Here is a 27,981-nt window from a genome sequence, read left to right as displayed (position 1 = left end):
TTGATGGTTACAGAGATCAATGGTTGGTTGGAAGTATAATATCTACATATACATCATCTACTTCGAGACTCTGTGAACCATTGTCAAGTGTACAGCAGAGGGTATGTCCCATTCTACTAGTTATTATGGCTTTTCCCGTTCCATTCACATATGGAACGTGGGAAAAATGTCTGTTTAAAAGCTTCTGTGCGTGCTGTAATTAATCTACTCCTATCCACGCGATCCATATGGGAGAAATATGTAGGGAGTTGTAGTATATTCCTAGAGTCTTCTTTTAAATCTGGTTCTTGAAATTTCGTCAGTAGACTATCTCGGGACGGTTTATCTTCGTGAGTCTGCCAGTTCATTTCTTTCATCAGGTCAGCAACTCTCTCCCGTAGGTCGAAAAAACCAGTGACCATTCATGCTGCTCTTCTCTATGTACATCCAATATCCCCTGCGGTTCCTATTTGTTACGGGTCACTCACCCTTGAGCAATTTCTGGGCTGGATCACATTGCATTTCCCTAGCATTCTACCAATAAAATGAATTAGACTAAAGCTTTTTACACCTCATCTAACTGGACGCCGTATTTAAGTGGGCTAGCAAATCCGCTTAAAACCTTAACGTGTGAGCACGACACCGAAAAGCGGTTTCCGAAATTCGGTTTTCGTCTTGCGGAAGATGTGTCGCATGTAACCGTAGTGAAAGGGGATAACTCGGCCGCGAATGGGACATAGACTCTGACAGGGATTGCAACGTGCTCTGAGCCTTTGTTCACTTTTAACGACTTCATCTGTTTTTCAGGACCATTGGCGCTAATATGTAATTGTTGTTGTTGTGGTCTGCAGTCTAGAGACTGGTTTGATGCAGCTCTCCATGCTACTCTATCCTGTGCAAGCTTCTTCATCTCCCAGTACCTACTGCAACCTACATCCTCCTGAATCTGTTTAGTGTATTCATCTCTTGGTCTCCCTCTACGATTTTTACCCTCCGCACTGCCCTCCAATACTAAATTGGTGATCCCTTGATGCCTCAGATCATGTCCTACGAGCCGATCCCTTCTTCTAGTCAAGTTGTGCCACAAACTCCTCTTCTCCCCAATCCTATTCAATACCTCCTCATTAGTTATGTGATCTACCCAACTAATCTTCAGCATTCTTCTGTAGCACCACATTTCAAAAGCTTCTATTCTCTTCTTGTCCAAACTATTTACCGTCCATGTTTCACTTCCATACATGGCTACACTCCATACAAATACTTTCAGAAACGACTTCCTGACACTTAAATCTATACACGACGTTAACAAATTTCTCTTCTTCAGAAACGCTTTCCTTGCCATTGCCAGTCTACATTTTATATCCTCTCTACTTCGACCATCATCAGTTATTTTGCTCCCCAAATAGCAGAACTCCTTTACTACTTTAAGTGTCTCATTTCCTAATCTAATTCCCTCAGCATCACCCAACTTAATTCGACTACATTCCATTAACCTCGTTTTGCTTTTGTTGACGTTCATCTTATACCCTCCTTTCAAGACACTGTCCATTCTGTTCAACTGATCTTCCAGGTCCTTTGCTGTCTCTGACAGAATTACAATTTCATTGGCGAATCTCAAAGTTTTTATTTCTTCTCCATGGATTTTAATTACTACTCCGAATTTTTCTTTTGTTTCCTTTAAGGCTTGCTCAATATACAGACTGAATAACATCGGGGATAGGCTACAACCCTGTCTCAGTCCCTTCCCACCCACTGCTTCCCTTTCATGCCCCTTGACTCTTATAACTGCCATCTGGTTTCTGTAGAAACTGTAAATAGCCTTTCGATCCCTGTATTTTACCCCTGCACATCCAGAATTTGAAAGAGAGTATTCCAGTCAATGTTGTCAAAAGCTTTCTCTAAGTCTACAAATGCTAGAAACGTAGGTATACCACTTTTTTCCATTCGTCTGTAAAGAATTCGTGTTAGTACTTTGCAGCCGTTGCTTATTAAACTGATAGTTCGGTGACTTTCACATCTGTCAACATCTGCTTTCTTTGAGATTGGAATTAGTATATTCCTCTTGAAGTCTGAGGGAATTTCGCCTGTCTCATACATCTTGCTCACCAGATGGTAGAGTTTTGTCAGGGCTGGCTCTCCCAAGGCTGTCAGTAGTTCTAATGGAATGTTGTCTAGTCCCGGGGCCTTGTTTCGACTCAGGTCTTTCAGTGCTCTGTCAAACTCTTCCCGCAGTATCATATCTCCCATTTCATGTTCATCTACATCCTCTTCCATTTCCATAATATTGTCCTCAAGGACATAACCCTTGTATAGACCCTCTATATACTCCCACCTTTCTGCTTTCCCTTCTTAGCTTAGAACTGGGTAATGTAACAGCTTAAAGTACTGAAAAAAATTCTTTTTCCGCCGAAAATAGCATACATAAAAAAGTTGGCTATTCATTAATCAAAATCAGACAGATGAAATTCGAGTTAGAATATGCTACTTCATTGCAGACATTAGATTTAGTACCGTTCGTTTCTGAAAAATCACAAAAGCTTATATCGATATACAACGATTGAAAGTATCGAAACCACCATAATCAGCTGACGTCACGATGGTCCGCCATTATAACAACTTCATTGTAAAATCAGCTGTAAATTTTCATGAAATGTGAATACTGTTTGAATTATTTTGTTATATATACGCATTTAAAGGCATCTGGAGATTGTATCAAGCGGATAGGAGTTTACAAGCTCAACATTCGCTACGAGTAAGTACTTTCTGAGTGGCTCTGCGAAGTGATTTGACGTTTCGGAAATGTAGGACATTACTTGTTACCTAGTGAATGTGAAGTTTTTTTAAAAAAAGTTTGTAGTCTATGATTAAATGTTCTTCCGCGTTGCTGTGTTAATGCTCAGAGAAAACAAGTGTGGCCTTATATTACAAAAGTATTTGTAGATGACATTTCAATGTTAGTGGGACTATAATCGAGTAGGCGTGTCTGCCAGGTCCTGTCAATAACATTGGTTGCATTGTTTTATTTATGTTTCTATCAAGGTAGGTTTTTCCCAATTCGCAATGTTGCGTATGCTAGCTCTCGGAGTGAAGCACTTGATAGACGTTGCCGGCGTTGCTGGATAAATAGTATGGGTATTCGTGGGTGAACGTTTTTGGTCGATCATAGATAATTGACAGCATAAATACACTAAAATTGCTGGACAGTTCTTGGGGAGAAGTACATTTACGCAGAGAGTGAGTTTCGTATGTATGAACATATTGTGTTTGATACGTATTTTTAGAAGCAGTGTATAGGCCTTATGGTTTTGAACTACAGCCATACATCTGGACTTGAGTTTGTGTTCATAGTGGATTATGTTTGGTGCCGTATTATATCCAGTTTGAAGCATGTTTTGAATTAAAAGGATGAAGGTGATTAGTGGACAGCAGGTACTCCTTTTTAGATAATTTATCTGTATACGTTATCTGATAGTTGTAATCGTTGGACTCATAGGATGCCTGGCGTGTATGATAATAGCAAAACAGGAGGAAAGTTCGCATCACCGGTAAAACAACTATCAGATTAACATTTTTATCTGTATAAGATACGAAATCTTATTTCGCCCCATTACGCATCAGGAGTACTTGGTTGCAAGTAACTTGCCCTGCACGATGCAGTAATTATTAATCAACATGCATAATGGAGTGTGCCAATAGTGTATATGAAGCAATGTAACTGCGGTAAACAAATAAATTTTGTGAAGTTTATGGTGTCTTTGATGTGGAAGACTCATCACGTTTGACGTAGTTTTGATCAACGAAATACTTGTTTCAAAACATGTAAATCCGTACATATTGTTTCATTTACTAAGTAGGCCTATGCATATGGCGGAATATTGAGTGGCTTTAATTGGAATTTGATCAGAAATATAGCGTTTGAAACAGCATATTGTCATCATAGTTTACTATATGTGTTCTTGATGAAGTTTATATTGTTAAAGAGTGTTGGCAAAAAATATAGATTCCCTAAACCAAGAAGTTATTAGATGTGTTAGTTCCATAGGCCCATAGTAAGGAGAGCTTTCTGCTTGTGCAATGTCAGAAAAACATATGCAATATGTATTTTCCACAATAATTACGGCATTTAGACGTAATGACCGTTTCACAGATGCTAAGTTGTGCTAAAGAATATGGGGCAAGTAAATATTAAAAATCCTTTTCATTATCAAGGTGACATCCTTCGTTGTCATATGTATTAAGAACATAAAACAATACCAAAGCTATTATAACCAAGCATTATCAGATGTGAAAAATACAGAATTTATAAATACTGATATCATTTCACTTAAGGCATGCAGTAGTTGAATATTATATTGCATTCACCTTACTGGATGTTATTCATGATGCACCAGTTGTTTTTGCTTAAAAAAAGCCTAATCAGTGCAGTAGACTTGCCAACTAGTAAGCCCTTCAGATTCCTCTTAAACTGTACTTTAACTGCAGCATAACTTTCATGGTTCTAACAATTTATTGACATGTCTTCATGACTAATGTACCATGTCTGGACCAAAATAATTACCTTTAAGTCTTTATGCATCTTGTTCTTAATCATAGTATTGAATCTGTGAATTGTGCTGCTTGGTGAAAGATATATTATTTTCAAGAAGTCAGTAAGAAATAAATTTAACAAGAAATAGAGATGTTCAGGAAAAAGGCAGGTATAGCCTGCTGTCTCAAGTGGAGATATACTTAAATATAACAACAGATACTGTCCAGATGATTCCTTGGACTGGAAAGAGCTATTTGAAGAGAGTTAGTTAGTAATGGAAGAAATTTGGAAAGCTAAGGGTCATGTTTGGTCAACCTTTACACTAAAGTTCATATTAGGGGTGTACATGAGCTGGGTGCTAAATGCTTAGAGTAATGTACAGTAAGGAGAAATTACAAAATGCTCCAGAAACCGATTGTGTTTCTTTGTATTATTATTATTATTGTTATTATTATTTATGAAATTTGAAGATACGAGAATAAAATCATAGAACATTTGATTTTTGGGAATACATATTGATGATAATAGTAGTAGTAGTAGTAGTAGTAACAATAAATCATTGAGCTTGTCTGTGGCTCGGTGCCTTCTCGTGTAGTGAGTAGCTATCTGCCCGTTCATATTATTGTTATTCCATCCTGGATTTTCTGTATGTGTTTCTTCAGACTGCTGTTCTACCACTAGCCGTAACAGTGTCAGTAGTTGCTCATGGAGGGGCATTAGAGTGCAGTGATTGTGCATTACCTGTATTACATTCAGATGTCTAAGTGAAAATGCTATACATTATGAAACACTTGCGCAGACATTGGTTTTTAAAGAGATCACTTTGGTTATTTTTGTAATGAATTCTTTGAGCCAAAAGGGGTGGTTGTGTGGTATCCAAGACAGGGCTGGCAAGAATCCCTAGTACCAGAGAACAGTTATTTGGTCATTTGCTTATCCTTTCAGCTTATTTCAATAAGATCACACATGAGGGAGAGTTACTTCAGTAACAACAATAATTATTTTTAAAATTAATGTTGGTAAATAGGTTAAGAATAAAATGTCAAAAGCAGCGTGCAGTTACATTTTACACAATATTACAAGTATACAGTTAGGAAAAAAAGTAAGTTACTGAGTAAAAATACAGGAATAACAACAGTTTTCCATAAAGTAATCATGTGGTTCTATTTTTATGTCATTAGTAGAGAAAATATTTTAAAAAAGGATTTAGGAAATTCTTTGAATTTTATCACCCAATATTTCATCCCTTATTTACCAACTTCTAAGTTCTCTCTTAACCTGCAACAATGGTTTGAGTGTTTGTGATGGTGTAACGTATTTCTATAGTTGACATCTGCCAGTATTTTAATGCTCTTTATACTGCATGAAAATCTGTTACACAATACACATGTGTATATTGCAATATTTGTGTAACAAGTTGGATACCAGCAATCATCTGGTGCTATAAGTGTAACCCTTATTTAAGAGGGATTAAAATTTCCATTAATGCTAAAAATGTAAGGGTTTGGCCAGGCTTTACAGTTGCAGACATGGAGTCAAGTGTCTTAGCATGTCAGTTGTTGTTAGAAGTGTAACAGCATACCAGACTACATACAATGACACCTCATAATCATTTGGCAGTAACTTAAATACTCATTGTATAATTACTACACAATGCTTGCAATTATTACTTTTGTTTTATTTCCGTACTATTACAAGTTTTCAGCCCTAATCCATTTTCAACCATACAAAAATAAAACAAAAATTAACAGTTGCAGGCATCGTGGAGTCATTCTGAAATTTCATAGCAACTGTGGGCTCGGGATCGTTGCAAAATGTTCTGTTCTCAGTAAATGGTTGTTATGCAATTAGATGCTTTCGCTCTTGTGGCATAACTTTTTCATTTTGGATTAGTGGAAAATTATATACTGCTTTTTTGAACACTGCAAAAGTTTTCATGTGAGTTGCTTGAATAATCATAATGTATTATCACGAATTATCAGTGATCCTCCCCCAACCCTATAATAGTTTATGGGTGCCATGTCTAAAGATATCTCATAGTTTGATATTCAATCAACAACTTTTTTATCACGTGCAACAGCACAATGGTTACTGAAGTAATTGAATTATGGAAGCATTTTGTAGCGCACTGTGTCTATATAATGCCACAACTTCGAATGCTCATAAATTTTTTAAGGGATGTTGCCTTTGCCAAAGCATTCCACTGGTTTTTTCTTTTTTTATCCCTTTTTAAAGGCACTAGTTTTATGATCTTCATAGATCTGGGCTAGGACAGCGCACAAATTTCCCCCTTTCATTTTTATGGGATGCCCAGTACACACACTGGATTGTTAAATCTTGTCTGTAGAATACAGATACTGTACAATGGTTAACTGTTCACAATTCATAATCTGTTCTTATTCTCAGCTTGCCAGACATTGGTTATCATAGATTCAGATATTCAGGAAGCTCCTACCAAAATTTATACATTTGTGCTGAATATAATGAGTTGTACACATTAATATGGCCTTTCAACAGTAGTCAGTTCTTGTCAGGCATTTTGTAGTGTTAATCTCTTCATAGTTAATACACAGGTTTATGTCAATCTCAACCATCTTCCTTCCCATAACAGATTTAAAAAAAACAGCAATACATCAGAAGTGTATATTTCCTTTCTTATTTGCCACACTATATGAAATGGGAATTTAAAGTACTAAGCTCAAGATAACAGATATTAGATGAAGGGTAGTAAACAATCTCCTAGCAATGTATTGTAATCGTATTGAACAAATACACTAAGAAATTATAAGAGAGTACAATGTTTTATGCATTTACATAATATATGTGACAAGTTCCACTGCTATCCTGTTAGGTCTGATTGTTTGAAAACTATGTTTTGTGTAATTCAGGAAGTTGTGTGTCTGTAAATTTGCTATTCTGTGCAGCATGACTGTATCGACAACATTGGGTAATGCACTGTGAAATGAATTTTAACTTTTTTTTTCTTGGAGTAGCCCTTGTTAGGTTTAAAGAAACTACTTAGCCTTTTTGGAATGTTATAGTGAACACTCATATCAACATAGAAAGCATTATTAAAATTTTGACACATTTATACTAGTCCTCCATGCAAAATAAAATGTTAACTGTTTCTTGTATCAGCACTTGAAAAAATGCATAAACAATGGAGATATTTACCCGTGTGCTACAACTATTCTCTTTTGTTGATATTTTATGAAAAGTCTTTTTACTGAAAAATTCTTTTTGCATGATACATAAAAACCACACACTTGAGATGTATACCTGTGTATAACAATAATCCATGCTAAAACTAACAAGGCATTTTATGGTGCTTTTGGTATTGCAGTACACAGTTAACCAAATTTGTAAGCATTGTATAGAAAAACTCTTTCTGTTCTGTCTCAATTCATTTTTGTAGGCCAAGAAAGATCTCTCAACAGCAGAAGAGATCAGCGGTGCGTACTTCATTGACGCATTGCAGTCTGCTTTCAATTTCTGATCCTTACGGACACTTTCTTCATACCCGAGATTCCTTGAAAGAATATTCCTCAATGTAGTGACATGTGCTGTATCCTTTGAGCCAGGTATTTCCATCAGATACGTCTGCACTTCAGAGATCACGTCTGCAGCATCTTTCATTGGTAGAGATGTGGACTCTGTGTGTTGAATTGCAACAGGTGGATGCTGAAAGTGAGCTTTTAAAAATGCCAAGGGTGCAACATTCTCATTATTTCTTAAGGGCTGTCGTGGCTTTAATTGAGAAAGTTCAGTCACTAGAGCTGATTGTATCTACTAACTCTGACTTTTTGGTAGTGTTTGGTATAATATAAAGCTGCCAAGAGCCAGATGCTATATGGTGTAGACCATCAGCATGGCAGGTGCAGTAGTCTAGTGGCTAATGTTACTACCTCTGGATCACGGGATCCCAGGTTCGATTCCAGGTCAGGGATTTTCTCCGCCCAGGTATTGGGTATTCGTGTTGTCCTCATCATCTCGTCATCATTCGGGAAGTGGCGAGATTGGAACTGAAAAGATTGGATACTTGTACAGGCTCTGACGACCTCGACGTTAAGTGCACCACAAACCATAATCATCATCATCATGGCAGGTGCAATTACCAAATTGATATATAATTCTATCAGTGTTTCTTCCTGCTTTTAACATATGGGCAGCACGTGTGTCACCAACAACAAAAATTTCTTATCCCTTTCTTCTCCTGGCAATTGGAGTGTAGGGAACCCCTGGCAGTGTGGGTCACAGTACTGTGATTCGTCTCCTCCAATCCTGTATTCAGGAATAGATGGGGTTTCCTGGTGCCATGAAATCTAATTTCTCCAACATGACATTAGCTGTAAATCTGCCACAACTGACAATGGTCTTATCAACTGAAAGCCAGATCTAGTTGTCACCAAACCTGTTTTAGTATCAGCAATAATCATTTCATATACCTATTTCAAATAATTTTTGTGCAGTGTCTAATCGTCCGGTACACTGTGGCCGCTGATACTCTCCAGAAAACCCTTAGAAGTGGTGTCCTTTAGCATTATCCACAGCACGTTAGCTGACACTAAGGTCTCATATAATTATAAATTAAAGCTGTCTCATACACTACCTGCTTAGAGAAAATTAATGGTTGAATCTGTTGTTTGTTCCTCTTCCTAGTGATTCTTGTAATGTGAGCTGTAGAGTTTTTGTGTTGAAGGAAATGTGGCTTTTGATCATGGTTTACCTAAAATTAAAACCAAAAAACACCAAGAAGGTGTCAGTATCCAAAAAATAATAATGTGATCACGTAGTAAATGTCAGCTTCAGTTGAATTGCTTATGCATGTTTAAATTTCAATTTGAAAATCCAAGGAAAGAAGACTAGCAAGAAGACTGGTAGATAAATTGCATGATAAAAGTGTTTGCTTACTTGTTTTTTGACAGCCTTCATAAAATATTATGTGGCTATCAGTTGTGAAATTAGTATTTCCCAATTCACTACCAGTCCAGCAGTCTCTTGGCCACTGTTTGGGAGTTGCGATTCATGCGAACAGGCAACTTGTTTTCGTGCCCACATAGAAAGCTGTACAGTGGTTGCATTTAATTTGTAGATCATGTGGCTGTTTTCACGGGTGACCCTGTCTGTAATGGGATAGGAGATGGATGTGACAGGATTGGAGTAGGTGTCAGAGAAAGATATATGGGTCATATTTTGTAGATCTATTGCAGGGGTTTCTACACCTTGTGGCACATAGCGGAGGGTATCCTATACACTGCTAGTCATTTCCTTTCCTGTTCCACTTGCAGATAGAACGAGATAAAAACGACTGTCTATATGCCTCCGTATGAGCCCTAATTTCTCGTATCTTATATTCTTGGTCCTGTCACACTTCCCTGGGGCACTCCTGATGATGTACTTATCCCTGATGAACATTTGCCATCAAGGACAAGATACTGCCTTCTGTAACTTATGAAATCTCTGAGCCATTCACATATCTGTGAATCTGTTCCACATTCTTGTGCCTTTTTAACAGCCTACAATGGGGCACCGTGTCGAACACTTTACATATATGGAATGTGCGTGTTGCCCTTCATCCACAGTTTGCTGTATATAGTGTGAGGAAAGGGCTAGCTGAGTTTTACATGACCAGTGCTCTAAAAACCCATGCTGATTCATGGACTTAAGCTTCTCAGTCTCAAGAAAACTTGTTATATTCAAACTGAGAATATGTTCAAGGATTCTGTAGCAAACCGATGTCAGGGATATTCGTCTGTAATTTTGCGGATCCATTCTTTAGTTCTTATACACAGGAGTCGCCTATACTTTTTTTTCCAGTTGCTTGGAACTTTGTGCTGGGCAAGAGATTCATGATAAATTCAAGCTAGGAAAGAAGCCAATGTCATAGAGTGCTCTTTGTAAAATCAAACTGGGATTCCATCCAGACCTGGTGATTTATTTGTTTTCAAATCTTTCAGTTGTTTTTTTATCCCAGGTATGCTTATTTCTATGTTGTCACGCTCATATGGTTCTCCTGTGTGAACGATTTCTTGAATATTAAATTTAAAGCTCCAGCTTTCGTTTTGCTATCTTCAACTGCCATACCAGATGGGTCAACAAGTGATTGGATGGAAGCCCTAGACCCACTTAATGATTTTACTTAGGACCAGTATTTTCTTGGGTTCTCTGCCAGATCTTCTGCTAAGATATGACGTTGGTAGTAGTTGTATGCTTCACACACAGATGTTTTCAAAGATACATGAATCTCTAGTAACCTTTGTTTGTCATCATTTGCGCATTCTGTTTTGAACCAAGAGTGCGACAGCCTTTGCCTCCTCAGCAGTTTCCGAATCTTGTTATTGAAAGGTGTTCTCTTACATCCTTAATCCACTTACTAGGCATATAACTCTCTAGACCACAATTTACAATCCCTGTAATGTTTGCATATAATTCCTCTATATCCATCTTACTGGAACTAAGTGATGCCAGTTCACGGTCTAAGTGCGATGCTAACAAACTCTTTATCTGCTCTTTCTAGTAGAGATACTCTCCTACCCATCTTGACTGATTTATTAACTTTCGTAACTATAGTTGCTATAATGACATCATGGCGCTAATTCCCATTTCTCTACTGACCTTGTCGATAAGGTCTGGCTTGTTTATAGCTACAAGGTCTTAAGAAATTTCCGTTGCATGTGGGCTTCCAAACTAGCTGCCCAAGACACGTTTTCAGAAAACGTGTTCAAAAGTACTTTGCATGATTGTCTGTCTGTACCCCCTGCAGTGAATCCATGGACATCTCAATCTATACTTGGTAGGTTAAAGTCGCCTTCAACTAGCAATGCATGATCTGGGTATTTACATGCATCTGTCTATACATGTTCAGTGAATGACTAGAACTGTCACAGCAGAATCGTGTGCCCAATAAAAACATCCAACAATAACTTGGTTTCACTTAGACATGATGTACATGACAGTATAACTTCATTGTCACACTCAACTTTGACATCAATAGAGACAGTATTTTTGTCAGCCGTAATGAACATTCCCACTCCTACGGCCTCTAATCTGTCTTTCCGATGTACATTCCATGGTTGAATAAATATCTCGGAGCTTTCCACTTTGGGTTTCAGCCAGTTCTTGATCCCGAGAATAATTTGAGTACGAGAACTTTTCTGGAAGGCAGTTAATTTGGGATCTTTATTATGACTACTTTGACAATTGATTGATAAAATTTTGAGTCTTAAGTGTCATTACTAAGAATGCAATGTGACTTCTGCTGCTGTGTATCAACTGGTGTGTGTTCATCAAACTACCACGTAACCTAAAAAACCCTCATGTGCACTTCCCAAGTACTCTGCTACCCAAGTAGCTGCCTCCTTTTTGTAGTGGACCCATGACTTATCAAGGGGAGTCCTGCAAATCTCCAACAGATAACACAGGTCCAGAAATCTGCAGCCACCAAGGCTGTCACAGAATCAACAAATCCTTTGGGTTGAGACCCTATACTTGGCTCCAAATCAAAGAATCCTAATCAATTATAGGAGCAATGCTGCAGATTGTGAGCTCTTTTTGCACTCCACGCATGATGCCAGCAATCTTCACTATTTCCGCCAGTCACCTTTACGAACTGTGGATGGCCTCAGAACCCATGCAGCAGGCATTGTTGGTGCCAACGTGAGTGACAACTTGCAGATGACTGCACCCTGCATGCATGATAGCCGCAGGTTAGGCTGCCTCCAAATCTCCGATGAAACCCCCAGCAGACATACCAAGTGCACATTGGCTTTCTTTCCAGCCGTGAACACTATCAGCCTAAGGGGCTCCATAACGCGCCAAATGTTGGAGCTCCTGATAATTAGTAAACCCCTCCCTCTGTGTGCCTGCTTAGTCCCTGCTGAAGGAGTGGTCACCTGTCCACTCACAGAGTGAAGGGGCAAGGCCAGGCAATCAATCTTCGCATTGCCCCTCCACCTCGAGTGATGCGAACATGTTAGCACCTGACATTCACTCTGCTGTGAGGGAGATCCACAGCATTGGGTACACTAGGAGGTGTCTCAGTAGCAGAGCCCATGGGCTAACCAAGTGACATCTGAGGTGTCCGCTGCTATGCACCAGACCCTCTGCCACCGCTACACTCAGAGGCAGAATCCTGAAGGTGACTTACCATAGCCAAAAACGCATTCAGCTGTTCGTGAACTGTGATCAGCTCCTCCTGTGTCCGCACACAGCATGCACACATCCTACCCATTATAGAAGGATAAAAAATGTAAACTAAGGCTAACTGAAAAAGTAAACTATATGCACAGACAAATCCTAGATGTGCAACTTGCTACCCTCCTGATTTGTCACCAATGGATGCTGATGCCTCAGTGTAAATTATGTAGCTGGCTATTCAGAAGAAATGAAAACTGCACTGCAGATTGCTTAAGCTATACTTCCAAAATGCGAGCTTACCTTTCTTGAATGGAAACACAAACGAAGTTTTAGAAATATACTGAGAAGAAAAGGCATGAAAAGATAAACATGTAACTTTCTACTCTGTAGATGTGTATCAGCTGAGAGATGGAGCCTTACTAACTGGCTTACTAAATGAATTGACAGCAGTCTTCAAAAGAAAACAAAACAAATGAGTGACTCCTGTACTACAGACTGAATGAATTTACAACTTACAAAAACTAGAGAGCCATGAGGCCAGGGGATGGCAGCAGGCATGGAACAGGCAAAGACAAGGATATTGCATAGGTCTCATTGGTGGCTGAATGCCACTGTAGGATGTTTGGGGAGCATATTCCTCATTTCAGGGCATGACAAGAATTCGTCACTACAGTCCTGGGTGCTGCTGAGTCACAAGAGGAATGCTCCTTTGTGGCCGGACATTGAGTATGTGGGAGGTGGTAGATGGCTGGATAGACTAGGCATGAGATAGTTTCTGGATAAGGTTCAGAGTGTAATTTCGGTCTGTAAAGGCCTCAATGAGACCCTTGGCAGATGAGACAACCTTGGGTGACTAGGCTGTATGGAATGAGATTATTGGTATGGATGGAGTGTGTGTCAGCTGCTGTAGTCGAAGTATTGCTGGTGCTTGGCAGATTTGATATGTTTGGAGGTACTGATGTAATCATTCTCGAGGTAGAGATCAATATCTAGGAAGGTGGCTGATTGGGTTGAGGAGGACCATATGAAATGAATGGTTGAGAAGGTGTTGAGTTCACCTTTAGTACAGGTCACAAGGATAGCATCAGTGAATCTGAACCAGGTGAGTATTTTGGAATTGTATGTGATTGGAAGGATTCTTCTCAATGGCCTATGAACAGGTTGGTATAGGATGGCGCCATATGGATGTCAATCGTTGTACTATCTATTTGTGGTGGTGAAGAAGAAATAATTGTGGGTGAGGATATTGTTGGTATAGATGGCGAGGGAGGAGGTTATAGGTTTGGAGTAAGTCAGGCATTGGGAAAGATAGTGTTCAGTAGTTGCAAGGCCATGTGTAGAAGGAGGTGACATTGACAGTGACCAACAGGGTGCTAGATGGGAAAGAAACAGGAGCAGAAACTGTGGAGAGTTGGTGGAGGAACTGGTTGTGGTGACTTTATATAGGAGGGTAGGTTAAAGGTGTAGGCTGGAGGTGATGATCCATGAGAGCAGCGATTCCCTATGTGGGCCAGTGTGGTGTCCTGGGCAGTTGGGTTTGTGGACTTTTTGTAGCATGTGGAAGGAAGAAATTTGGGGAGTCGTGAGAGGAGAGAGGGAAAGGCTCAGGGGAGAGGTTCTGGGATGGACCTAAGGATTTGAGGGGTACTCTGAGATCCTAATGGATTTCTAGAATGTGGTCATTGTGGAAGGTTTTGTAGGTGGATAAATCTGACAACTGGCAGAGCTCCTCCACCAGGTGACCCCTGTAGCTATGAACCACAATGGTGGACCTTTGTTGGCAGGCAGGATAATAAGGGTTGCTCAGTTTATAGGTTGTAGATTGTAGTTCTTTCTGTGATTGTAAGGCTGGTTTCCATGTTGAAGAATTTGGGGAATGATGGTGTGACATGGTTTGAGGTTAGGAAATTCTGGATAGTTAACAGGTGGTGATTTGGAGGCAGTTGGGATATATCACGGTTGAATAGAAGAGTGAACTGAGTTTGGCAGGGTTCAATATTAGTTTTGGATCGAGTCAGATTGGTAGGGTTGGTGGAGAATAGGAGTTTACACTGTAGGGTCTGGGACAAGTAGAGATGATCTTTAACAAGTCCAACATGATTGAATTTGGGAGTGGGGCAAAAGTTAAGGCCTTTGGAAAGAAGTAACACTTTTGTGGGACTGAGACTTGTGGAGGAAAGGTTCATGACAGTGTTTCAGGTCTGATTAGCTTCCGGAGTCTGAATGGTAGTGAGAGTGAGTTTCCAAGGTTGTGGTAAATGTAGTAGGTCTGCGAGGGAAGGTTTGTCGGCTACTAGAGAATGAGGGGGGAAAGTTTGGCTTAGGCTCTCGTAGCAGTGGTGGATAGTGGCAGACCAATGCAGGTGCAGGAGCTAAGCAGTTAGGAGAGTTTTCTGAGGTGGTGGTATGCATGCTGCTGTAGTTCCTGGAGGGCAAGAGTTTGTCTGGGTGACAGGATGCAGGAATTTGGAATTACAGAGCAGGAGAATTTTATCAATGCTCCCACTACCGCACTAAATACGCCTTCTCTCGTCTCCTTTTCCCTTCCACCCATCCAGCACAGCCTCCTGACTGTGCTTATGTACTAGGAAAGTTAAAACCTGTTTAATCTGAGTTGTAATTAGAATTTACAACCCCAAGTCCAAATATCCTGTTAACTTGTGGAAGGATTGGATGATGAGGTTCTCTTTCTAGTTTACATTTGTATATTTGGTACTTCCTAAGGTCTACCTACAACATGTTATGGAGTTTTGCGCCAGAATGTAAAACACCATTCAGAATCCAAAAAATGTCTCATCCTGTGTGGAAATTATTTTGATTCAAGTATTGTGGTTGTGAATTTGTTAACTGATTGCACGAGGGAGTTGGCAAGAGAGTGTAAGAACTCAGAGGTCCCCAAAGAAGCTTCTGCAAACTTTCTTATTAGACTTACCACTATGTTGTTGCTGAATATTTCTGTGAAGTATACTTTTTTGAACTTAGCTGCATTGCGCCTGAAGATTATGCCATTAGATAGCACGAGTACTTTTTACTGTCCATAAGTAAATTCAGTTCTTTTCTGAGGGAAACGGGTACCTTGTGAAATAACTAATTTAGCAACGTCAAAATAGTGGATTATTCACTGGTGTGGCAGTTTGCTTTGTGTATCTAATGATGCATTGTCTCTCATTAGCAGGTGGCAATGGATGGCTCTGAGCAGCCTTCGAGCCTGCAGTCTCTCTGTCACGTCAGAGCTTGTGAGCTTTTTCCCAAGTCCTCTCCAGAAATTGAGGACGAGAAACTGACTGTTCCGTACGAACCCATCTGTGGTGAATCAGTTGAATATATTGGACGGACGACTGAGGGTGTATTAGCTCTCTCCAACTACCGAATATATCTACAGCTTAAAGACACCTCCTATAACATTCCACTTGGACTCATTGAACTCCTCGAAGTGAGAGACATATTTTTCCTACATATAGCGTGCAAAGATGCACGTTCAGTAAGGTAAGTTATTTAATTTTGTTGACATTGTAAATTATAAATTGCTCTCAGCTAGGTACCAATCACTGGTGACTTTGTGAATATTTTACACTACGCTGAAAAATTGTAAAAGACAATTGTGAAAATTAGTACGTAACCTTTAACAAGGAGCCTCTTGAGTGCTATGTTGCAGAAGTTCAGTAATGTTTACAGCATTTGGTGCCCCAGGTATTGTCTACTGTGCAACAACATTATGGGCAGCTAATGGCAATGGGGCGGGAGTGGAGGTATCCTATGGCGAGAACAGCACGAAGCTATGGACTGTCGTTGAACTATGTAGTCGAGGAGTAACTCAAAACCCTGCTACAGTGCTTGTGGTGTTGGTACAAACACTGCTATGGCAATGATAAACAAAACAAACATTGCATTATATCTACAACAGCAGTTGTCAAAGTTGACGCTTTACCAGAAAAGAAGCCAAAGAATTTTGTAGAGTAAAAAAGAAGTGGCGGATGAAATGTTAGTATTTCTGCAAGACAAGTTATCAAAATATGTGGTTTTTATACGCTCAGCTGTGCAGGCAGTGTACATGAGGAGTGCAGTGACAACTATACTTGCTTAACAAGTGTAACTTTTTATTGAAATGGGTGTTAAGTGGAATTGGCATGAAAATTTTTGAATGATGTAAACAAACATCCCATCATTCAGTAAGGAATCTGTTTCCATCTCCAAACAAACAGGATTTGAAGAGGAAATGCATATGAAATGAACCCTGGAAATTAGAGGTACCAAGAGAGTTGTATCACTATCAACTAACATCAGTATCTTAATGCATTCCTACACAGTTATGCTGACTCTTAATCTGGATGGTAAATTGGCTTGCAAGTTATTTATTTTGCAGTGTGAAGTTGGAGGTGCTCTGCATGCAATGCTTCTTTCTCATGCACGTGATCTTGCAAGAGCAGTAGGGAATATTTATGTCACGGCAAGCAAGAGTGAGAAAATGGGTGTAAGAGAACTCAAACTATGGTACGAGTGCTGCTTTTGGCCAATAGCTGGTCAAAATAACTTGCTTTTGCTTGATTCCTGGTCTGTGTGTAAAAATCATACTCCTTTAGAGCAAACTATCCCTCCAGAAAAGTATGTGACATTGCAGTTCGTACCACTTGGAGCCACTGCACAAATTACGATTCTATATGCATTCTTTAAGAGTGTATGCCTAGCTGAATGTCATGCATGGTTTGTAACTACCAAGGAGTTTGCCACTAAAGATTAAACATGCGACCTCGCACTCATTGGGCTTCTTGTAAGTAAAATTGTCATATGTAATATATTGTTAATTTGTAAATTTCGTAGGACTACAAAAAGCCTATTTGCTAAATATCTTATTTTTTATATTACCTGTCCATCGTAATAGGTATAAATTTAAACGCCAATTCTGTAAACATGCCTTATTACAGCAGCTTTGACTTTAATGTAATCCTCTTGTTCTTTTGAAGAAGCTTTTAAGTATAACATTTTTGTTGGAGTGTGAGGTGCAGATAGATGTACTGGAAAGCATTTTAATCACATACCATTCTTTGGGTAATTTATCTTACTACCACGAAAGAATTTAGGCTGTAGCATAATACGTATTAAGCCAGTGAGAGAATTCTGTAGCAGTGACAAATGGAATAATTTTGGCTTACCACACAAGTGAGATGTTGTCAGTCCATGTACCGTTAAGATATCAGTCATCAGGAAATTTTATTGCAGACTGATCACAGGTGCCCAGCACATCCATTGTGTCTTTGAGGTGGAGTAAGTACTGGAGTTTGCACATACTTCCATGTAAAGGGTATTCTGTACATACCTGGGCGTGGGGAAAACCTTAATTGTAGTAATCTTTTCTGTTGGGAAACAAACTATTGTTGGCAGAAGTCGCCATTGACTACTGTGGATGGTAACAGTGAGGAGATAGACCGCATTACAGAAAATTGCTCACCAGTTCAGTTCTCGGAATGATAGCGACAATGACTGCTCAGTGAAATTACCAACCACACCCACAAAGGGCACTTACTGTGGGGTACAGAAGCCAGCACCCTGCATATGTGCCTCTGCTCACCCGTATCACAGGGCACAGAGATTGGCAAGGTCCCAGCAAGACTGGCATCAAATGTTTGAGGCATGGCGCGAGATGATGGCAGGGTAAGAGTATTTTGAAGACTACAAGAGACAGTGATTGTCGCTTGCCGAAAGGGCACTTTCAGAGACCTGGTGGTGAAGGTATCCTTGTGTCGGCACGATGTGTTTGGACCCCGATGTGAATGTCATCATGTTCTACCGATGAATGTCATCCTGGGCTCTCTTTCTCCTTGTACACAGTGGATTCCTTTTAGTTTGTGTTTTAGTAACATGTCTCGCATCTGCCCACTGTGTCTACCCTCACACTATCAATACCCGTTTCCTCCATAAAGATAAAACTTGGAGCTTAGAAAGGTGGAACTAGCGTTATACATTTTTGAGTGTTTTCATTGGCTGTACTGGGAACTGTTGCTCCTGAAGGTTTGTGACTCTTGCTCATCTGTCTCTTTGTGAATTATTCAGTTTAGTTTGACTTTGTATTCTTTTTTTGTATTCGATGTCTTATACAGCTTGTCTTAGTTTCCAGATGATTATAGCTTAAAATTTGTTCTGCAGGTGCACTTTTTCTACTAACGAACACTGTCTGGAATGGTACCGACGTCTACACAGATTGACGTCCCCACCGAAGAACATAGAACAGTTCTTCGCCTTTGCGTTCTACGCCTGGGCTCACGAGGCCGGAGGGGAGGAAACGAGCTCACGCCTCGGCGGGCCGTCTCCGTCGCAGAGCTGCACCTTTCGTGCTGAAGTAGAAAGGCTACAGTTTGATGTGCACGGCGCATGGCGTATCTCCCAAGCGAATGCAGATCATTCTCTGTGTCCGTCATATCCTCGACAACTGCTCGTGCCTGCGTGCATATCTGACGATACGCTAGAAGGTGCTGCACGGTTTCGCAGTGCGAGGCGTGTCCCGGCAGTCGTCTGGAGGTAGGAGCCTAGTGATTTGCAACATACTTTTTGAAATGTCTTACTTATTTAATTGCTTACATTGGCTCGTAATATTTTTTTGTAATGTCCAAAATGTGAGAAAATAAATTTGGTTTACCCAATCAAGTGAAAACAGGCATGACGAAAAGACTGTTTCATATAAGGTTTCAGCCAAAGCCTTATTCAGAAACGAACACACACACACACACACACACACACACACACACACACACACACACACACACACACACACACACACACACACACACACGGAGATAGCAGTCGTATGTGTGAGGGGTGCTTGCTTGTGTGACTGCAACTGTTTTTCTTCTCTGAAGATGGCTTTGAGCTAAAACTTATACGTAACAGTCCTTTTGTCATGTTTTTCTGCAACTCAACATGTTGTTATTACGGTGAATAGCAATCTATCCTTTTCATAATATTATTGATATTCCAACCTGGACTTTCCATTGTTTGATTTTTTTCAAACAAATGAAAAGCTATTCACCAGTAAACCTATAACACCAACATGAAGATAAACAGCAGTTGCCAGTCTTATACAGGCAAACAAAAACAAAAATAAACTTACAGTGTGTGGAGAGTTGTAGTGTCATGCAATGGGCAACCATAAGGTGCAGAATATGAGAAGCGAATGACAGATGGTTTTATCAAATGGTCTTCGTGTATTTCAAATAAGCTGTCAGTTTCAGAGATGGAATGAAAGTATCTAATTAAATTCTGTGGGTTTTGAGGTCTTGGCATCATTTCTTGACCTGCACTCTACAACATGAGTGTCCAAACATGTGTAGTCACTTTTCGGAACTTAGTTGGTTGCAGTACTGTGCTCTGTCAAACTGTACCCATTGTATTAGATGGGAAACCTGTTTTTAATGTATAAATGAAATTTTTTAATTAGATAATTCCTTGTAGAAATCAATAGAGACTATTTTGTGTTTGATAGCCAAAAGCTATACTGCAAATCTTGACTCTTGTTTATGTTGGTGTTCCCATTTGCCGAGTTGTCTTCTGTACATGTGTTTGTGCTGTCTGTGGTTCCTTAGGCTGCCTGTGACAGCTTCCATCCTCATTAACTTCCTTAAGATTGTGAATCATTCACAGGCAACACGAAGCCATCATGCCTGTCACACACTTTTCTTTAATTTCAGTTCTGCAGCTTCCCGCATCATTACTTCGAACCTCTGTAGTTATTTGGTGGAGACTGCAGTGTTTATACTATCGACTTCTCCCCAACCCCTCTATGTTGTGTCTGACCACTGCAGTTTTTGGATTCTGGTTTTAATGGGTATGGCACTTGCACCATTCTATGCATTCTCTCATTTCGTGCCCCATCACTGAACTGTTGTAGTCCAGTCTCCCTCACCATATTGTGTATAAATATCTTGACTAATGTCCTGTTTGCTTTGAGCGGTGGTAGCGAAAGACTAACACAACTACTATTGTTAAATATTTGTTTAGTCTATCACTGATTGATGTACATATTTGATTATGTTGTTTGTTTTGTGAACCTCAGTTGACATTGTGTCATAATAGTGATTTTATTTTGGCTATATAAATCAACAACATGGTGACAGCCAGTGTGAAAGTATATCGTGCATCTCTTTACGGGGAGTGAATATTGCTGACAAAGAGAAAGTGTGTGCAAATTGTAAGGACGTGATTTCGATACTAAGTGAATGTGTATCCAGCCTACAATTTATCACAAGTGTGCTTGAAATGGATATTAATAAACAGTCAGCAGCAAAATGTGAATCACTGATGAAGCAAAATACACAGAATTTTCTGCCCTAAAATATCACTGTTTTCTGATAAGTGGTAAAAAGTGATAAGTGAAAATGAAACTGTGAAAGTACTACAAAAATAAGTGTCCTGCTGCAAAAAAGAAGGGTTTAGCTGTAGTGAAAAATTCAAGTTATGATGCGTGTGAAAATGTGTCTGCTGCTAGGGCTAAATTAACTACTAGTTAAGAACGTAGCAAACAAATTGCAATACACGATAAATTTGAAGTGCTAGTAATTTGTGTAATGATCTGTATTATGTGTCGAATGTTAGGAAGCAATATTTTAGTGCACTGTTGAAAAATACTTAACGAGACAAATTTCTTATCATAAATGGTCAGATATGGTATTGTGGAAAATTACTGCCGGACCTGATAGGTAATTAGTTTATTGTGCACCATTCAAGGAAATTGTGAAGAATGAGGACAAATTAACTAAGAACTTCTTATTGAAGGCTGCATTAATAATTATTAATGGCTCAAATGACATTGGTGAGCATTTGAAAGAGTTTGGGGAACAAGAATAATTCTCTTAAAATCACACTGAACTAACCCAATATCAACAACATACAGTATCAATCTCTCAGACATGACACCCAAGACCTGAATGGCGAAATCAAGTCTGTGAATTACTTCACGATAGGAAAAAAATCAGTACTGTTTCAGATTTATGAAGGAAGAGATGAACTTTGAATTTGCACAGCTGGAAAGAAACGAATATGCCGTACACGGTCTGCAACTAAACAGATGGGGAAAGGTTCACATTTGCAATAGGCTTTCCACTTTCATACATATGGCGAAAATTCAAAAAAGTGAAGTACTGCAATGAACTGTACACAAACAGAGAGCAAAAAATGACTGTCCTTAAGAGAAAGAAGTAAGGACTGTGGACTGTTACACTGACAGACAGGAAAGTGAACCACCCAGAAGGAGAGGAGGATGCAGGAGACATGACAAGCTCAGAGGGAGTGTGATGTGTTGGTGATTACAAAATGGAAACTAACAAGGAGAAGCCTCCCAGGGGCGGGATCAACTTCTTGGAGCCATCAGTATGGTTATGTAGGTTAAGATCCAGGTATCACACACTGTAGCCATTCACAAATTTCAGAATTTTTTGTGTTGCTCAGTAATGTTGAAAAAGTTGTATTACATTGTCTGGCTGTGTTGTGTAATGGATAGGATGATAGCTTCACATGCGAGACATTGTGGGTTCTCATCAACATCACGCAGACTATCCGTAGAGACATGTGCTGTGTGTCCACGAATGTTGTCGTGTTCAAAATTGGCACCGTGATACGGTCGTTTCAGAGGTATTATGTCCTGTGGTGTTCCTGACATATTTTTGTGCTGTCGGAGTTCCCTCAATCACTACAGGCCGTGACCTGAAGTCGTACCCAATGGCTCACCACCGTTTGATGCCAGGAGTGTCACCACTGTGCATCTCCAAAACGTAGGAGGAATGCGACGTCTCTCCGGGTCACCACCACACTCGCCAGAAGCTATGCAATATTCAAATTGTTCCTACATTGCAGCAAGCGTGTCTCGAGATACAGCTTCCACAGTTGCCATTATGCGATGTCTCAGTTCATTCATTGTTGTTGGTAACTGAAGCACATAAACAGACTCTTTCAGAAACCCCCATAAGAAGTAATCACATACAGTCAGGTCATTGACCTTGGAGGCCAGTAATGAAAGACTGAATCATTTGATCCTTTGCGATCGATCTGTCATTCAGATGATTTCAAATTCCCACACTTCCGTATGCCGTGCCCCATCCTGTCGGTAAATGATGCCATTTGAATCAGTCTCCAACTGTGGGAAAAGAAAGTTCTCAAGCATATCGAGATATGTGCTTCCTATAAAAGTGTTCTCAGCAAAGAAAAACGAACCGTACACCTTTTCCCGTGAAACTGCACAAAACAAATTAAATTTTGGACAGTCCCTCTCATGTTGTACAACTTCATATGGTTGTTCCGTACTCCATACTCACATTATGATGGTTCATATTTCCATTTAAATGGAATGTTGCCTTGCCACTAAACACTAAGTGTGGAAGAAAACTGTCATCCTCCATCTTTCCAAGAACAAAATAACAGAACGCCTCACGTTGTTGTTTGTCACCTTCACAAAGAGCTTGCAGTAGCTGAATTTTATAATATTTCATGTGAAAACGTCGACACAACACATGCCAGACATCAGGGGCATGTTGAACTGCATGGTGAATGGGTTCCTGCGGACTCCTTGTGAAAATACGGAGGATGTGTTGGACGTCTGACTCGGACACTTGGCGGACGGACAGCGATATGCCTTTACACAAACAACCTTTTTATTGGAATTGTTCGTGCCATTGTCTGATGCTCTGTGCTGTAGGAGAATGCACACCACACCTAGTACGAAAGTCACGCTGAACAGTTATTACTGACCCACACTGTGTAAAAAGTAGAACACAAAACACTTTCTGTTGTTCCAACACCATTTTTACTAGAACTGGTGTGGGTGCACACTGCTGCTACGTAGCAGGAACCATGTAAAACTCAAGAGTTTGCTCTTTCCAACAGTACGTTGTTGATGCACGTATCTCAAATGACATAATAGTTCTGATTTTTTAAAATCGAATGATTCGTTTCGATACACCCTGTGTTTTCCCGAATTTGAAGTTCACTGCCAGGCCATTAGGAGTGCTTCTACGGTCTGCATTTCCATGTTGTAGATGGGCATCGCACTTCTTATATTTTGGTGTTGGGAAACTACCGCACTGTATTCGCTGAATTCAAATTTATACTTTTGTAATACCAAAATATGCAGTGTGCATGTTGCCGCACATTTTAGATCATTCCAAAATGTGTTGCTTTTTGCTGGGAGTGCCGGGAAGTTCTATGCCTGTATATAAAACCTTTACCACTCAAACAATTGATACATTTTATAGCGCCGAGGGAAAGAATATAGTCACTTAATATGGAAAAGATGTACTTCCATGCATCATGTAGCATATTTTCACCCATAAAAAAGTACATTCACCCAGAAAAAAAATGTATTTTTAACTGGGAAAAACATGGGAGGGTTTGTGTGTGTGTGTGTGTGTGTCCACATATACACCCTATGAACTCCTCAGAGAAAATTGTTCATTCACACACGGACTACCCTCTCCTTAAGCATGACAATACCAGTCCAAACAGGAGAACTGTGACATACGTAACGATCACATACCTCAGGTCCACTGTCATCGATCACCCTCTGTACAGTCTCGACTTGGCCTCATTCAATTTTTATGTTTTCAGAAGTTAAAAAGCACTATTGAGGACTTGACTATGATGATGATGCAGTGCAAGCAGAGGTGAGGTTCTGGCTAAGCCAACGACGTCTAACATTCAACAGTGATGGATCAGTAAACTAGTCCCTCATTGGGAGCAATGTGTCCATCGCCAGGGTGACGATGCTGAGAAATAAATATGTAGACATGAAGGATAAAGATGTAGAATGTAATCAATTTTGTTTTATTTAAAAAACTTTCAGTTCTCACATGAAATATATGGAGGCATTACTTTCTGTTGTGCTCTCATGAAGTACACACATATTGTAAGTCAGTGTACATCAGCACTCTCACCCAAGACAAAACAACAAAACCAATAAAAGCCCAAAGACAGTAAGAGGAGTTGGGGATGGGTTTTTAGCAACTCAGAGGAAGGCAGCAGGTTTGCAGGCTAAGGATTTGCCCGGGGGGGGGGGGGGGGGGGGTGGCAAGTGTTCCTGCTACACACGTGATGCGCGAGTATTGGAGCCGACAGGGTGCAGTGCATGACGAAGGTGACGTTGGAACCTGGATTGGCAAGGGTTGACAGGGCAGAGGTAAAAGGTGAAACTGGTAGGTAGAGGGTGTTGGCCAGATTTGCTCAAGATATCTGCTTGCGGAGTAGGTATAGGCGTAGTGCCAGCCTGAAGGAAGGTCTTCGGTCTTCACCATACTGGACGAAGAAATTCTTGTCACAACAGATACGAAATCCACGGGTAGTCAGACTGTGTGGGAGTGATTTTTTGGTGTGGAAGGGTGGCAGTCGTTGAAATGCAGATACTGTTGGTGGTTAGTAGTTTTAATATGGACAGAGGTGTGGATGGAGCCATCAGAGAGGTGGAAGTCAGTGTCCAAGAAGGTGACGCAATAGTTGAGTAGGACCGAGTGAAGTGGATGGAAAGAACCTGGTGCAAGACCTGTCCAATCACCCAGCCCATCATACTCCAGTCATGTCACAAGATCATCCTATGCCATCAGAGGTAGGAGTAGCCACGTTAATACCATCTCTGCTGCACTCATTGTACAACTTTTCACTGTGGCTGAGAACAAAAGCTAACCACCCAGTCGCACAACGTGCAACTGAGCATGGCGTGCTCAAGTTTGGTGCCTGTTTCACAACCCAGACAGTCTGGATCCTTCCCTCCAGCACCAGCTTTCCTGAAGTGTGTGGGTGGGAGTTACCCTCGTAGCACATCCGCTGCTCTCGTAATCTTCCAGGCCTCGATCTCCGTTAAATTAGTGTCCCCACACCTTCTGCACACCAGTTCCCGCTTCCTCTGTCTTGTCACCTCTTGCCAGTCCGTGCCACTGTCGTGTGCTGCACCCTACTGGCTGTGGTACCCGTGTACCGTGTGCCTGGCTGGTGCTCTTGCCACCCCTCCCTGCCTGCGTTCCTTGCCAGCAAACCCGCTACCTTCCTCTGAACTGCCAGCTACCCACCCCCGACCCCTCCTACTACCGCCCGCCTCTCTACCTGTCCCCCCTCCCCACCCTAGTCCACCTGCTGAAATGCAATACTGGCAGCGTGCGTCCAGCCAGCACAGCGTTGGGAGGATGTACGTGTGTGTGTGTGTGTGTGTGTGTGTGTGTGTGTGTGTGTGTGTGTGTGTGTGTGGTTTTCTACTGTAGCACGAGAGTTTATGCCAAAAGCTAGCAAGTTTTCTTTCTGGTTTGTGTGGGCCTGTCATCAGCACATATGTTATTCGATGAGAGATCGCCTTTTCTGCTAAATTATTTGCATTTTGCCAGAACTTCCCATACTAATTAAACATGATGTAACTCTAGAACCAGTAATGGAACCACATCTGTTCCTTTTGTACATTGATTGTCTAAGCTTAAACATAGGTGTTCATTTGCAGGTGACGGCGCAATTCTATTAAAAGGGGAAAGTAAGGAAGAATTGCAGCAATAAGTAAACACTGCCATAAAACAACTTAGCTATTGTGTACAGAGTAATCAGTTTTTATAAATTGCACTAAAATTTCACAATGCTGTGACAAGTATATGTACATCCCATTTATCTCGATAATTGATGAACCAGTTGGTAACAGTGCAGAAAGCAAATTGTTAGGATTATGGCTGCAAAGCAATGTAAAATGGACTAACCAACTGCAAAACTGAACAAAAGCCTTTGCTCACTAAAATCCTACTGTAGTGATAAATCAGCAAAGAGTGCACATCATGCCTGTTTTCATTATTGCCTTAATTGTGGGGCCACAATTTTGGGGAAACTAAGGCAGCTGTCAGCACATTCAAACTGAAAAAAAAGAAAAAAGAAATGGATCCAAGCCTAGACACTCACACAAACCACTGTTTAATATTCCTTGTAGTCCACCTGTAAGAAGTACTTACATTGTGAAAACTCTTCTGCTCTTTAAAATAAGTGTAACGGGTGAGGGTAATAGTTTGAAATAAATGAGTAAATAAACACAATAGAAGGAAACATTCCATGTGGGGAAAAAAATATATCTAAAAACAAAGATGATGTGACTTACGAAACGAAAGCGCTGGCACGTCGATGGACACACACACAAACAAACACAAACATACACACAAATTCTAGCTTTCGCAACCAACGGTTGCCTCGTCAGGAAAGAGGGAAGGAGAGGGAAAGACGAAAGGATTTGGGTTTTAAGGGAGAGGGTAAGGAGTCATTCCAATTCCCCCCCCCCCCCCCCCCAAGGTAAGTCTTTCCGCTCCCGGGATTGGAATGACTCCTTACCCTCTCCCTTAAAACCCAAATCCTTTCGTCTTTCCCTCTCCTTCCCTCTTTCCTGACGAGGCAACCGTTGGTTGCAAAAGCTAGAATTTTGTGTGTATGTTTGTGTTTGTTTGTGTGTCTATCGACGTGCCAGGGCTTTCGTTTGGTAAGTCACATCATCTTTGTTTTGAGTAAATAAACAAATAGATAAATATTGTATTTCTGATCGTTATAGCAGACCAACCCAACAGAGACGTACGTTTCACCTAATTCAGTATATCCCTGTGCCAAGCAAGATATTTCCACACAGGAGAACATAAGAGGAAATTCTGAGGTCAAAATCTTTGGAAAATATTGTGTCACAGTTTTTAAACATATTAAAAACAAACAAATGGTCATGCGCCCATTTCCCTACCCGGTGGCTCCTACCCCTATGGCGGTCCCCACTGTAACACTTGCCCTATGCGCCCTCCTACCTACATCAGTACAACTAGCACCAAGGTATTGGCTAGGATGAGTGGGCATAGGCAGAGAGTGTATGCTGGCAACACACAGTATCCTGTTGCAGAACATGCTCTACAACTTGACGGTTGTGACCTCGGTGCCTGTTTCACCACATGTACCACCTGCATTCTTTCCCAAAGATACCAGATTTCCAGAACAGTGCCGGTGTTCCAGCATGTCCTTAGTTCTCGCCACCCACCTCGTCTTGATTCACGTTGCTTGCTTTGGTCTCAGCATTTCTTCATAATAACTGGTCCTTTCTGCACTTCCTTTTAGTTTTCTATATCTTCCATTTTCTGACTGTCAGTTTTTCCCCACCCACCATCTCTACCACATACTACGACATACAATGCAGTTAGCTTTCTGCTCTTATTAATAGGTGCAGGAAGTTTTGTCACTAAACTTTGCCTTGCATATTACCCTATCTTCGCTAAACTTTGCCTTGCGTATTACCCTATCTTCAAGCTTCGCTCTCTCTGGCTTTGAAATCTCATCTGGTAAGTCTTCCCTCATCCTGTCCAATAAGTTTCCACTGA

The 27,981-nt window shown here is 40.5% G+C and overlaps 1 protein-coding gene across 4 annotated transcripts in view; it reads left to right on the top strand.

The window, feature by feature from the left end:
* Window positions 1–2,577: 2,577 nt before the first annotated feature.
* Window positions 2,578–27,981, top strand: part of LOC126101105 (myotubularin-related protein 3) — a 152,796-nt gene continuing 127,392 nt past the window's right edge. For 3 of the 4 annotated variants that reach the window (XM_049911779.1, XM_049911780.1, XM_049911777.1), the window contains exons 1-3: window positions 2,578–2,731; window positions 15,816–16,129; window positions 18,785–19,156. In XM_049911779.1, the coding sequence (XP_049767736.1) occupies window positions 15,825–16,129; window positions 18,785–19,156 (677 nt within the window). In that variant the 5' untranslated portion in view covers window positions 2,578–2,731; window positions 15,816–15,824. The remainder of the gene's footprint in view (window positions 2,732–15,815; window positions 16,130–18,784; window positions 19,157–27,981) is intronic. The other variant, XM_049911778.1, reaches the window with a different exon arrangement.

The sequence above is a fragment of the Schistocerca cancellata genome, chromosome 9 (genome assembly GCF_023864275.1).
Source record: "Schistocerca cancellata isolate TAMUIC-IGC-003103 chromosome 9, iqSchCanc2.1, whole genome shotgun sequence".
NCBI lineage: Eukaryota > Metazoa > Arthropoda > Insecta > Orthoptera > Acrididae > Schistocerca > Schistocerca cancellata.
The sequence above is the reverse complement of the archived record's forward strand: the minus strand, read 5'-3'. Positions and strand labels throughout refer to the sequence as shown.